Source organism: Plutella xylostella, chromosome 29 (genome assembly GCF_932276165.1).
Source record: "Plutella xylostella chromosome 29, ilPluXylo3.1, whole genome shotgun sequence".
In the NCBI taxonomy this organism is placed as follows: domain Eukaryota; kingdom Metazoa; phylum Arthropoda; class Insecta; order Lepidoptera; family Plutellidae; genus Plutella; species Plutella xylostella.
In genome coordinates, this window is record NC_064009.1 from 1,303,693 (window position 1) to 1,317,278 (window position 13,586).

General features: G+C 38.7%; 1 protein-coding gene across 10 annotated transcripts in view; it reads left to right on the forward strand.

Moving 5' to 3' along the window:
- The window catches only part of LOC105386248 (cyclin-dependent kinase 14), an 81,126-nt gene that overhangs the window by 15,294 nt on the left and 52,246 nt on the right, over positions 1 to 13,586 (forward strand). For 6 of the 10 annotated variants that reach the window (XM_048631823.1, XM_048631822.1, XM_048631825.1 and 3 more), the window contains exons 2-3: positions 576 to 626; positions 5,618 to 5,704. In XM_048631823.1, coding sequence (XP_048487780.1) covers positions 576 to 626; positions 5,618 to 5,704 — 138 coding nt within the window. The remainder of the gene's footprint in view (positions 1 to 575; positions 627 to 5,617; positions 5,705 to 13,586) is intronic. The other 4 variants (XM_048631828.1, XM_048631826.1, XM_048631831.1 and 1 more) reach the window with 1 other exon arrangement.

Below are 13,586 nucleotides of genomic sequence, written 5' to 3' on the forward strand. Positions count from 1 at the left end.
TTGACTGACTCGACGGCGCCTAATTCCGGCACTCGATTATCCGAATCCCACCGGTATCGGTCGCCGGCCCAGGTACCCTCCGCTTCCCACATGTGCAAACACTGATAACGAAAACACACGATCATATTATTAGAAAACGGTAACACGTAAACTAACGAATGTTATCGCCCGGAATTGCCCCCAGTCGAAGCGCCTTCAGCGATCAAGATCCAATATTCAAGCTCTCGGCGAAGTAAAAAGTTCAATTTGCAGCCTTAATAAAATCCAAACATTTTTCATTGAAACGGCTAGGAATCTTTAAATGGATAATTCGCTTTCTAGGCCAGCGGTGTACAAGTGTAGCCTTCCGGAGAAGTGGCTACGGGTGGTGATAAACCCGGCGGAATGGGTGCACAGTGCTCACTGCAGCATCATTGGGCGGCCGGCCAACTGCACAAGGAAACCCGAATGCCATTTTTGAGAAAACATGCGGCTTTCAATGCGAAATATCATTAACAAACATGAGATTTGGCATGTTTATTGCGTTGTAAAGTCTGGAGTTCCGTGTGCATTAAGATAAACATTTCTTGTTCCAGATTACTGTCATACCGATGTGCCTCTGTCGCGTTCCACCACCCACGTGAAGAGTACGTAGCATCATATTAGTTATAGCTGTTTTGTGTCTGTGCTGGGGCTTAGAAGTTTCAAAGCAACAGAGGTGGCGAGGCGCGACCGAGCGGCGCCGAAAATGCATCTCTTAAATCTGTATTTAGACGTACACTTTTCATTTAGTTCCTGATCAAGAGTTGTTGTTGTTGTGTTTGTTAGTTTTGTTGTTACCTGTGTCTTAGCTTCAAAATGACTCTGCCTAAACTTTGCTTCTAAAAGTAGTGGCCCAGAACTTTTTAAAGTTCTTTATCTTCATAAAAAATACTACTATACTATACGATCTTATATTCAATTAGACTTAGTTTAAAAAGACACTCGTAAGTATTATTACTCCAAACAGCACTCTGTACAAAACTGCAGAAGTTTTGTCTAGTCATCTTGGTAATGGTGTTTTGACTCAACTGGAGGAAATAGCGTTTCTTAGCAGAAACAAACTTGTGTCATTCCAAGCTGTAATGTTTGTTGACGGTTCTCCGTCGAACTGAGTGGAAACAGAACATAGTACATTTGTTTATTTACGTGGAATCGTACAGATACTAGCTCAGAGGTAAATGGCTCCTTTGATCAAGTCCGTTCCTTACACGGTGCTAGTTTATGCGTTTCGGATGTGTTCTTGTTAATTGATTGTTTCTTACGTTTATTTTAGTATTTCTTTGGTTTGTGGAGTGAAATATCTTATTTTCTTCTTTATTTTCAAATATCTGCCCTTTGAGTAGAGGGTACACCTGAGTCCGCGTTGTTCTATGTATCAGCCAGTCATCAGTAGATAGCGTTATTGAAACTGGCCCATACTGGCTAATACAACTCATCCTTATCGAATTCGTGACCAACCTCTGTCTCGTGAATGACTAAGGCTTTTTTGACGACCCCGATGATTGCTATTAACACAATTACCAACACACATGTCGCAATGGCCATCTCAATGTGACTGCATTTATAGTTACTATGTAAATTGCAACTCTTTCAAACATTTGTTGGTGTCTGTACAAACACCAGACCAAACCTTGTCGATTATAACAAACTACATAATATTTACGTTTCGTAATATATTTTCCGAAGCTCACCTTAAAGTTTTTCAACACTTTTATGTGACCAAAGCTGGCCAACATATTCCGAAGTCGTTGTAAAGTTTATGCCTGGCGAGATGACATCAGTCGTAAATGCTACAAGTTACAGTCCAAGTAAAGAGATCTTCAGGTGCACCCCTCATGGCTAGAAGAGCAACAGAGTATTTATAAACTATAAGTTTTTGATCTGTATCGAAGATTATCTTTGTCTTGTGTTTATACTTTTCTTTGTTTTCCCCATCGATCAGCAGTCTTTAGTTTTAGTTCTTATTATATTTTTTGTGAATAACTGCGATATAGATGGCCTTTAGACATGCGATTTTATCGATTGATAGTCTTTGTCTATTGTTAGCTGATAGCTTCAGTTTACCGTTTTCTTTATAATTAACTTTTATGTTTATTAACATTTACCTAAGAATAAATATGCCGTTTGTGAATGAATCATATCAAGGGTAGAAGGTGTGATACATTGATTTTTTTGCTATAATCATGGTTACCTGTACTGTTCGTATTTGCACGCTCATTGAATGGTACTTATCACAGATCTATCTCGATATAGTTCTGTGGTACTTATAACTAGTTCTCTAGTTTCAATCTCTCATTTATCAACAGCAGTATCCAAACATCTTTAAATCTGATATCGATTTTCCTAACTCGAAAATATTTTCGAGTCAACTTTATACCACATACTTCGCATCCACTCAGATAAACCCCAAATAACTCCCGCAAACCGTATAATATGATAATCTGATCTGCATTTTACGGCCATTGTTCTCTAAACAAGAGCATCCATCATTCTTTATTTCCGTCTCTCGGTGCTTTCCGTACTTGATAAATCTTTCTTTTCGGAACTTTGTCTGTTTCATTAAGAATTATTTGTTTCAAGCCACCGCGGATGCAGACTCTAGCTTACGAAAAACTAAGTTTCGGAGCTCTGTTGCTCTAACCACGACTCTATCTCGTGTAATATACGTATCTATTGCATTATTGCTCTCATTGGTTGGTTTTTATCGGGCTAGAATAACCCTCCTGGCGGGGCGCCGAGTTTGGCAAGTTTTAGTTCCGTTTTGTGGATAGGTGGCCTTTCTTTATACGTTTATAACAATTTTAAACTGTTGCTATTTTTATTTCAAATGCTATTTTTACAGTTATTTAGCTCTAGTACCTATTTAGAGGATTCCCTACGTTTATCACTGGCTTATTCTGGCGCTCTTTGTAGAGCCGTATGTCCAGCAGAGGAAAATGTATAACTGTTCACTTAAGAAATTGTATTAAGTTGGCTTCATCTTAGGTATTGATAAACAAACTACCGACACTCCAGACGGAATCCAGTTGCAACTTCGTCAGGTCCTCGCGGCTGTGCCTAATTGGATTACGTATTCCATTACTTAATTAAATAGCGAGTTGAAAGAAGCAGTTTGTTTTAGTTCGGAACTAGATTCCGTTTACTAAGAATACCTCGAGTTAATTAGATCGCGAAGTTTTCACCGGCGGCCGTCACGCGATCACCTGCGAACGTTGAGGATTGGGTGAGCTGGGGGGGTTCACGTCAAAACTCTAACTCTATGGCTTCGTATTACAGTTGTTGTTGCATGGCAGCAGAGTGTTAAGAAGCTGGAGAACTCTGGTGAATAAATTGTCCTTTGTGAATGTCTGTACTATGTTGTACTTATATATGATGACTAGGATATAAGTGAACGGAAGCCTATCTGTACTTCGGCGAAATTTTCATCCATCATCAGCCAATAATCATCCACTGCTGGACATAGGCCTCTCCCAAGGAGCGCCACAACACTCGGTCCTCGGCCTTCCTCATCCAACCACTACCGGCGAAAGGTTAACCGATAATCCAGAGTTTCAATATTTTTTGTATTTTCTTCAATACCAGACACATTGCACATTGCCGTTCACTTAGTAGAATGAGGTTGGCTAGATTTAATTAAATATTTTCCCGCCAGATGGTGTTGTTGGTAACTTTAGCGAGCGAATCATTGAGATGAGAGATCTCTTTTTATACACAAAACTGACGTTTTCTAATCAATATTTTTTTTTTTAATATTTGTATCCATGGTAGAGGATGTATTGTATCTGTGTGAGTCAAACATCTATGTGAAGTCATACAATAAATATTTTTGTTTTATACATCAGCAAACTAAAACATGAATAGGATTTGTTAGTTTGACATGTGTGTAGCTATGTTTCATTGTGCCTGCAAATTCTCTAGTCTATTCGTGACGGGGCTCCGAGGCTACAAACATTCTCAATTACTCACATATAGGCAATCGATCTAAATAACACCTTTCTTGGGGTCGGGGTTGAAAAACACGGAAGTATACAATCATCTGGTTCCGTTGATAAAAAGAACGGAAAAAATCCTATTATCCTTGGTTCTTGCGAGATTTCTTGTAAATTCGTATTCATATTGAACGTATAAAGGAATCCATTTAGGGCGAAGTCTAAAATCGGAATTTCAAAAGAGTCAATCAGAACGTATATTCGACTGATTTGATGCTTTTCAGAGTAATACTGCCTCCTTCGAGTCTCATGTATGAATCTTTCAGTAAATTGCCCCTTTACGAATAGTGCTTTAGGCTTTTCAATTCAACCACAATATTGATGTATCTACAAACAATTTTTTGTTTTTTTTTTGTCTGTGGACAGAATATAGGGAGCGAAGGGGTTAATTTTTTTTAGATATTATCTCGAAATTCCCACTTATTACATAGAAGTCGGTTAAAAAGTAGAGATCGGGATCGCTAGCTTGCCTCCGATTATTCCTCTTATATATTCATAATGGTGTAAATCTAGTTAATTGCATTTAAAGATTCCTAGGGTCCTTTTCCACCAAAGATGAGCTATGCTACGTTGCTATGGATGCGTTTGATATCCACCAATCACATAAATTGGTCCACACAACGAGTGGGAAAGGTTCTTCTATCACAATGGCAGCATAGCACATCTCTGGTGGAAAGGCTCCCTTATTATAGTAAAGTATCAGTCCACATCACAGCGGATATACATTTGATAACCATAATAAAGTTAGGCTCAGTAACATTGTTTATTTGCGTGACTAACAATATAAATTACAATACATTTTCAGCAACATCATAATTAACCGGGATAATTAATTAATAAATATTCATGACTCGGTTATAACGAAGCAGCAAAAGCCCGCGTAGAACAGGGGGGTCACTATAGAAATCAAACACGGACGAAACAGATTTGTTTTGTTACGCAATCGACAGGTTTAATGTAACGAGATAGACTCGTGGTTAGTTCTTAAACTTCGGAGCGCTGTGCTAACCACAACTGTATATCGTCGTATTATGCTTACCGATTGTTCGTTCGATTTCCATAGTGACCCCCCAGAGTTGATCTCGAATCAGAGTGGAGTGCGTCATTAGCAATTAAAATAGAAATTAGTATTCGACTAATGATTGTTAAATATCGAGTAGGCTGTGAGTTATCTGATTGCATCCTACGTTTATGGTTTATGGCTGTATCGGTATGTGCTTTATGCCCACGGGATTACAAGTGGAGTCGTGTGATCTTTAGTTATAATAATTAGTTTTAGCTGTTGGTTTTTAGTTTAATAAACCACAAACCGCCTTTCCAGCGTTGATAGTATCTTTACCACATGAACCTGAAAGACTTTTTTACCTATGTTTAGGTATCTCTCAGAAGGCCTAACACGGGGCGCAAGACGCGCACGCCAAGACGTGACAAAAGTTTTGCGTTGCGCTCATTAAAATCACGCGGCTTCGAGAAAATTTTTGTAACGTCTTGACGTGCACGTATTGCGCCCTGTGCAGCATATGGCCACCACCATACCAGGCTTGTACATTCAATCCTAGTCGTCAATACTGTAAGAAGACTAATAATAGTGTGTGTGTTTGTTGCAGGCGTGACCATGAGGGAGAAGCGGGGTGGTGCCATGAGCAAGATGCAGAAGCTCAGGAAGCGACTGTCCCTCAGCTTCGGCAGACTATGTGAGTACCGACATACCTTACGGCTTTCCAGATTATTCTATAATATTGGATCGACTGAATGCTATTGAAACATTTGAAATCATAGGTAATAAGTTAATAACTTACGGTGTTCTTCACAACGCGGCCGCGGCCAGATAATTATCTAGATTGGTAACTGGCCCGTACACAAAATTGCAATGGCACAACGTTAAAATATGAGACAGATTGCAGCGAAAATGCTTGATTTGCTTGCTAACAGACCTCAAATAAACCCTATTAGAAAAATAAATATGAGTATTGACGCAGATTTTAAAGATACGACGTCGCAACGCAGTTTTCTGTACAGTAAGCCAATTGCCTAGGAGATTTATTAAACTAGCCGTTGTCGAAATTCGTATTATTTAGCTTTACAGTCTAAGGCCTGGCAAGCGCGCCACAAAAACGTCTGCTACAGCTTCCTGTTTTGCTCACATTGCACGGCCTTCGTACCCTTACTACAGGTTTTGCAAGTTCAAGTTTGCGAAAAAAGCCTTCTGTCTGCCTCTCATATGGTTTATGATGAGTTCCGCAAAATACGCTGCGAGAAAACGGTGGTTTTACAGTTTTATTTTTAACTACTTGTAACAATATTGTCATCGGCAAGTGTGAGAGCAACAAAAGGACTAACTGTATAACAAAAACTGTGAATATAGAGGCCATATATTGAGATCTTTGTGTGCGTAAATACGTTCTAGATATTACCTACACCCACCCTCCCAATTTACATAATATAAAAACATGTTACGGGCTGTTTTCTGGAGTATAAAAAGGTAATAATTTTGGCTTCAGTAGCGTTTCATCTAATATTGGCAATATCGTTATCGTTCTTTAGTCTAGACTTTTTCTAGGTCAGTGACTCGATAAAGCGATGTCATTGGCCGAGGTTTTTCCGATATTGTTCGCGGCTTCATCGAAATGTCCCTAATGTATTCATTAATATTATGATGCGATTTGATATCGCATTCTTATCAAGTCACCTATGAATATGCAATCTTTGCTTTTTTGTTCAAACGTAAATAATGCTCTATTTCACAATGTTTTGTGTCCACATTACGTAATGCTATTCAAACAGAACATCAAACACACCGAAGGTCGAGCATTGCATTTATTTAAACATCGAATAGAGTAATAAAACGTAAACCCTGAACTAACCGTTTCTGTAACCGGTAGTTCCCGAGTGCTCCCTAAATAGCTGCAGTTACAAGTTTACAACACTGTGGAACAATTACCGGCAGTGTACGTTCACCTTAACCGCATGATTCACCGCGCATTAATGTAAACATGCCTTTAAACGTTATTTTAGTTAGTCCACCATTGTTACTGTTTGGGTACCGGTTCATTGACAAACTGACACACATTGAATTTGCTAAAATATTTACAGTGTTAGTTATAGCTAGAGACGGTAGCAATTTTGAAAACACCAATTTTAAATTTAGCAGGGATAAAGGTTCACTGAAATTCGACTTTATGATTGGCTGTGTATATCTGATTTCCCATATACGTACCTTTAAGTTTTAGCAGTAAATTGTTAAGTGCCTTAAGAATCGTTTCCAATATGCGAAGGAGGCGATGTAAGAGTTGTTTACGCATTTGGATGTGTTGTGTGACACTATGTTATTGTGACCTACCGATATGTGGGTAATAACGTGATAACTTTAACCAAAATTGGCTATGTTTTAGATAGATCTCAAACCGTTTAGTAGCGGTTGAAGATCTCGTAGAGTCAGTATTATCCTCGTTTTTTTTCAATAACTTTGGCTGTCCCGGTCATTAATTTCAGAAATATCAAGTAAATAGTAGTGTTAGTCCCAGGCACATGAAGCTAAGAAGAAGACTGAAAAAGGCAATGGAAAATTAAAAACCTATCGATAGCATATTACCTATGTACTCTTGATCGATCTAATCAAGCAAATGCTCGAGCAAAATAAGAAATTAAAATATCATAAATAGATCCACACTGTTATAGACAGGGTCCACTCAAGCGTGCATTGCATATAAGGCGGCGCCACACTCGCGTAGGTGTCGCCTTACGTCTTTATTATGCAAATGGCAACCTGCGCAATCTCTACACCTGATTTGCTATGACTTCTTATTGGAATACTGTCGTCCAGGAATGAAGGCAATAGAATGTCGGTGTTGTTATATGCAGGGAGACAAAATTGGTGCTTGTTTTATAAGCATATTTTTGGACTAATTTGTATATTTTTTTACAAGAAACGCATACAATTTCTAATAACATTGTAACAAAGTATTTCAAATAACATTGTTGCATTTTTTTGTGATTATGTCTTACATATTTGGTATAGGTAGGTACATACAGCCTTATAAAGTAGTCTTGTGGTTTCTTGTTCGACCCACCTTCAGACCATCTCGTGATATCACGTTCCAATAGTCTCGTGCAGTCTGATCTGAAATCTACTACGATTTTCATTATATTGCTATAGTTCGAAGTGTCACTGGATTATTCCCGTAATTCTTATAAGTGAGAATAGTTACTGGCCAGCATCCAAGTTCCTCGTATTAAGTGTCCTATGATCTCCTTACAAGGACGGGCAAGAATATACTGGTGTCTCTAATAGCATTAGGTAAGAACATTGATTAAGCTAGCGAGGTAGAGTAACAGATTCCAAGAACCCATTAAAATAGTTGCCCATTCAGGAATTCTCTACGAAAATTTATTGGTATTTTGCGTGCCTAACTGGCATTCCTGAGCAACATGATTAATACATGTCGGGAACTCCCTAAGTTAGAAATGATATTGTTGACAGATTTGGTGCACCCGAAAAAATCATACTTCCTGAAATATACATCGATTTTGTGCAATAATTAAGAGTATACACTACTATGTGTCTTGTCTTGCTGTGTCGCATTCCCAAGTTTGCCATGAACTTATTAAGTCAATTCTAGTTCTAGTTTGCTCTTACATGAAAAAGGTACACTTTAATAAAGTAAGGACAAGACCCTTTATTAAACCCTTGTTTTCCTTCCAGCCATGCTATCAAACCTGTAAATCCTTGCACATACAAGACTTAATAAGACTCTCGCCGGCGCTTCCTTCTCCCAGTATCCTGCCTCAGCACTTTGTGCAAGTATAAGGATTTATTTTCCCTCTTTAACCTCCCCATTGACGAAGACTTTTCCTCATCCACAAGAGATTAGCACATTACTTTATGCGATATGGCTTTCTGTTGCGTTATTTCGGAGCGTCTTGAAGATTTCATGGATTAGCTTGAAAGATTGGAGTGCCATTAAAAAAATAATGATGTTCAAAGATTTAAGAAGAAATTTCTCGTTTAGTCTTTTTATGTCCCAAAATATACAAATTAAGAGGCAAACCGCGGTACTTAAACTTGACCGACTTGACCCCACTTATGTCGCACAGGGATCTTTTCAAAGGATTCCCTAATCTCGCCGTGTTTTGGCTTTGGCTGTTTGTTTTGTTTATCCGGCGCATATTTAAGGAGGGCCCATTTCTGAAATCTTCTTCAAGTTATGCCCCGGGAACATGAATCTTCTTATAATTCTTACAGAATGTTGTGTTCTACTTTTGTTTGCACCTTTAATGTCAAGATTTGTTAGTTTTGTCCCCATAGTTTATCCTTCTCATGATTAATTCATTTTTATTTTCACTCGCGACCAAGGAAACGTGTAGCGCCGGCTCGTAAATCTTTTTTTATTAGTGTTGCCACACTTTAAAACACCTCCGCTTTTGACTGAGAACACTGGTTTTGTTTATCTCTAGATAAGTGCACTGTCTTAGCTGCGGATTTATGTGGATTGCATAGAATTTATTATGTGTTTTTAGAAATGAAGATCGCCTAGCGTCGTTGAACTGGAGGAACTCCCAGCATTTTACGTTCCATTTGATTTAAAAATATATTTTTTATTTCAATGTTTTTTTTTTGTATCCTCCTTGTGTTATTCATTGAGTACGGTAATCAATGTAAATAAAACTGATTGCCGTTTCCCAGTGTCGCGGCGGCTTTGTTTAGGGCATAATTTATTCCGCGCGGAACTCAAATCGCGGGGAAAATGGCAGTCACATGCTCGAATTCGATTCCAAGCGTGTGCCGCCTGAATACGGCATTGTTTCGTGTTTTAAACAATATCTGTGCGTAGCGTTCTCGTGACAATCGTCAAGGGAGACATACGAGTCTGGGTAATAAAAGATCATTGAATCCGTCCACGTGATTTCATGAATATTTCCACCGCGTCTCGTCCGCAGACAATGAAAGATCGCATGCGTGTTTTTTTATTTGTCATCCGAAAGAGGATTCACGTGGTTTTTAAATATTTTCGTCGCGGGCGAGCTCCGTAAACTGCCGGAATGCTAAATGTATTTTTAGGCGCGCTATTTTCCGTGATTCATTGAATGGAAACGCGGGCGATTCTCCGTTTAAGGTTTTCAATGCATTGTTGGATAATAACAAACACCGAATGCTTTATCTTTTTATTATCAGATCGATCGATAAGTTTCTTATCGATTGCTTTGTTTGGTATTTTTGTTATGTTCCGTGACATTATTTCATTGAGACCGAGTACTACTTGTGAAGCGGTTCCCGCTCCCTGCCAAGTTGCCAAGTGTTCACCTTTAAGTTTTGTCCTTCAACCGTTTATCCATGAACTTGTCTGCCGCATTGCGTCACTGTTCTAAAAACACTCCAAGCATACCAAATATCCCTCATCACACGAAATGTTCAAGCTTATCCTCCGTAAAGTGCATAAAACTGATTCAAAACTCTATTAAGTTCATGCATTTCCGGCGATAATGGAATGGAAAACTGTTTTAGCGCAATTTCCTAACACAGCAGCGTTCTGGAAAAAATCTTGATTAAAAAATAACTCGCTAAGTGACCTGGAACGACTGGAGCCATGGTAAGGGATTGGGACACCAGCGCTCAAGTGGAATTTGAGGTGCTTCTGATTGCATCTTAAAATTCTTCTTTATCTAGCCTAGTCACTGGTAAGTACCTATATAACTTGTACATGATTTTCAAAACTCATCAACATTTACTGTAATCATTTATTAGAATTATCTATGAATACTATAATCTTACCTTTGTTGAGGTAAGCGTTGATATACGAAGGCGTCTTTCCGTAATAAAGAAGAACTATAAGGGGTTGCAGAATAGTAAGCCACGCCTGCTATCACTCAGCTTCTTGCATATAAAAGCACAGCACAAATCTGTATAGAATAGTCAATGAACAGCTACTCCGCATAACCCTCTTTTGTGGGTCATGTTACGTGTCCGGAAACAAAAAAATATTTTCAGTCACCGATTTTAGTATATCTCAATACTGAAATCGGCGCGTTAACTATAATTTATATAGACGTTACTCTATCATACCTCCTACAAAAGCATCTACAACACCCTTATTAATTACCATTATCCAATATGACGTTGGCATCCGTTTCCTATGACGTCACAATATCGCCACTACAGCGTCGGCAGTCGGCACTGTGCCGTCTTCACAACGATTATGTCGTTACAGCCACGTTACAGGAGCCCAGCGGTCGACTAAAAGCCGGAAGTTTATTTTTCCCTTCAGTTGGCCGTTTCTTCAGTCGTCCCGCCGCGCGGGGAGCATCATTGTTTGTCTTACAATAGCTTACGAACGCTTTATTGATCGCGGTTACTTGTTCATTTAAATGAAAATCTTTTCGTAAATTCGTTTCAATAAAAACATTAATGTAAACAGCTTTCTCTGTTGTGCTGAGAACAGACTTTCTAAGACAAAAAAAATATGTTTTGATAGCAAATTTCCAGAAACGCAACATAAGACTTGGACAATTGGACATTATTCATATTCCGACGCTTAACTCTCCCTGACTCATTCCTGAACAATAAACAGAACGAGGAAAAGAGAACCCTCTTAGAAGATCTTTGATTAATTATGAAAGAGGATTTTTCCTGTAGCACAGAGGAATCGCCAACACCTCGCTGTAATGTAATGCAGACAGAACCTTATGCAAATTAGCGACTTGGAAACACAACACCGCTAATGTTCCCACAGAATCAAATTAAAATAATAGGAAAGGACACATCGTGTACAAATTAGTCTCGCATTTGGATAATAATGTAAATATACAATTTACAACTCGAGATTGCGGTGTGTTGGCAAGGACAATGTGAGCACTTATTGTAATGGCTCGTGAAGAATTGCTATTCTAAGCAGTATTCAAAAGTAATAGCCGTATTTGTTAACATTCATCATCATCTTCATTTGCAAAGTCAATGGGGAGGACCGTGTTTTTCAAGATCACGTATGTTACAGATCTAACTATTTGGATATGTTAAGTGGTGGGTTAAGCGAGCCTCAGCAATGTCCGATAAAAATTTGAAGTGCCCTCGAACAGGTTATCCCCACATCAAATATATTTTATGCACTAGCAAGGAATTCGTAGCGGCAAACGGAATTTTTCAAACAAAACTGTTGGTAAATAAGGTGAATTCTTTATCATTTGATGCATATGCATGGCACGAGCTATGTGCATCACGAATGCGTTAGATAATAGAAGTTGAGCCAGTGTAGGGCCTCACGACACATAGAACATGGCCTTTATGTGTAAGGACAAAAGGAAACGTGGGCCCCGACGGAAACTCACCGGCTTTCGTGATAAAATCAACCGTAGCAAAGATGTATAAATAAAGCATAATGTGCTGCCAAGGACAGGACATCCATGTGTATGCACATTTCCATGTAAATTGGTTTAATAGTGAAAATAAACACAATCACTTAGCGCGCAGACATACCCTTTCATGACGGAAATTGGTGATGATTACCGCGACAGCGGCAGCGTGACATGCGCATTTATTAGTATGAAAATTGATTTATCAATTAGATGTCTGAGTGAGTATTAGGGCATGCAATACCGGAACAATTTTCAATACCGGTATTGAGTTCCGGTATTACAACTCAATACCGGGATCCCGGTATTAATACCGGTATTAGACTTTCTTGTAATAAATGGCATTTACTGTGCTTAAAGGTCGTATACGTCAAAATAAAACAAGAAAATGCAATGATATTCTGTATTTTGTTGTAGATTTTTACGAGAATTAAGTTTTAGAGTTTAAATTTTGGAATAAATTAATTTTTTAACATCCGGTGTCGGTTTAAGCATGGTCAACAGTAGATTTCTAGCAGCCGAAAACTGCATTAAACGATTGGGAACAAGTGTGCTTCCACAGTATATAGGAAAACAAGGCTAACTAAATCTTAATCGCTTTATTTATAGCCTATAAAAGTCCGATTCCGGTATAACTTCAATACCGGTATTAACTTTCAATACCGGTATTGAAAAAAGCGGGAATTTTGTCCGGGATCCCGGTATTACGGATACCGGTATTGCGGTATTGCATGCCCTAGTGAGTATTATAATATCTTTATTTGTAATGTTGACGACTATGTGGGTTTTAGCAAAAATAAGTTCTGTTAGTCTTTTTTCATTATGATTCTGTTTTTAAAACATCAACACTAGTAAAAAATAATGATTAATCATAACGGAAGTGGCAGTACCAGTCCGGCAGACAGTGGGAGCGACCTTCAATGACGACTGAGAGTGACTCAGCAGCGTCCAAGACACTATGGCCATAGCTCTGACCATATATGGAACCCTGGTTATTCCATCCGACTTCTGTTCCGCATAAATTCGAGATAACATCCATGGATTAAGCTGACTATACTAGCTTCTGGCTAGAGTCCAAATTCACTTGTAAAATTTTATAAATGCGTTGGATTTCAATTTAATTAACAAGCTTGGTGTTAATGGGTGATGTATCATCGTTCATCAGCGCGTGTAGAATCCGGCCTATCGCGTCTTCCGACACCCGTCGGCGGGGTTCAACGTGTAAATTATCAG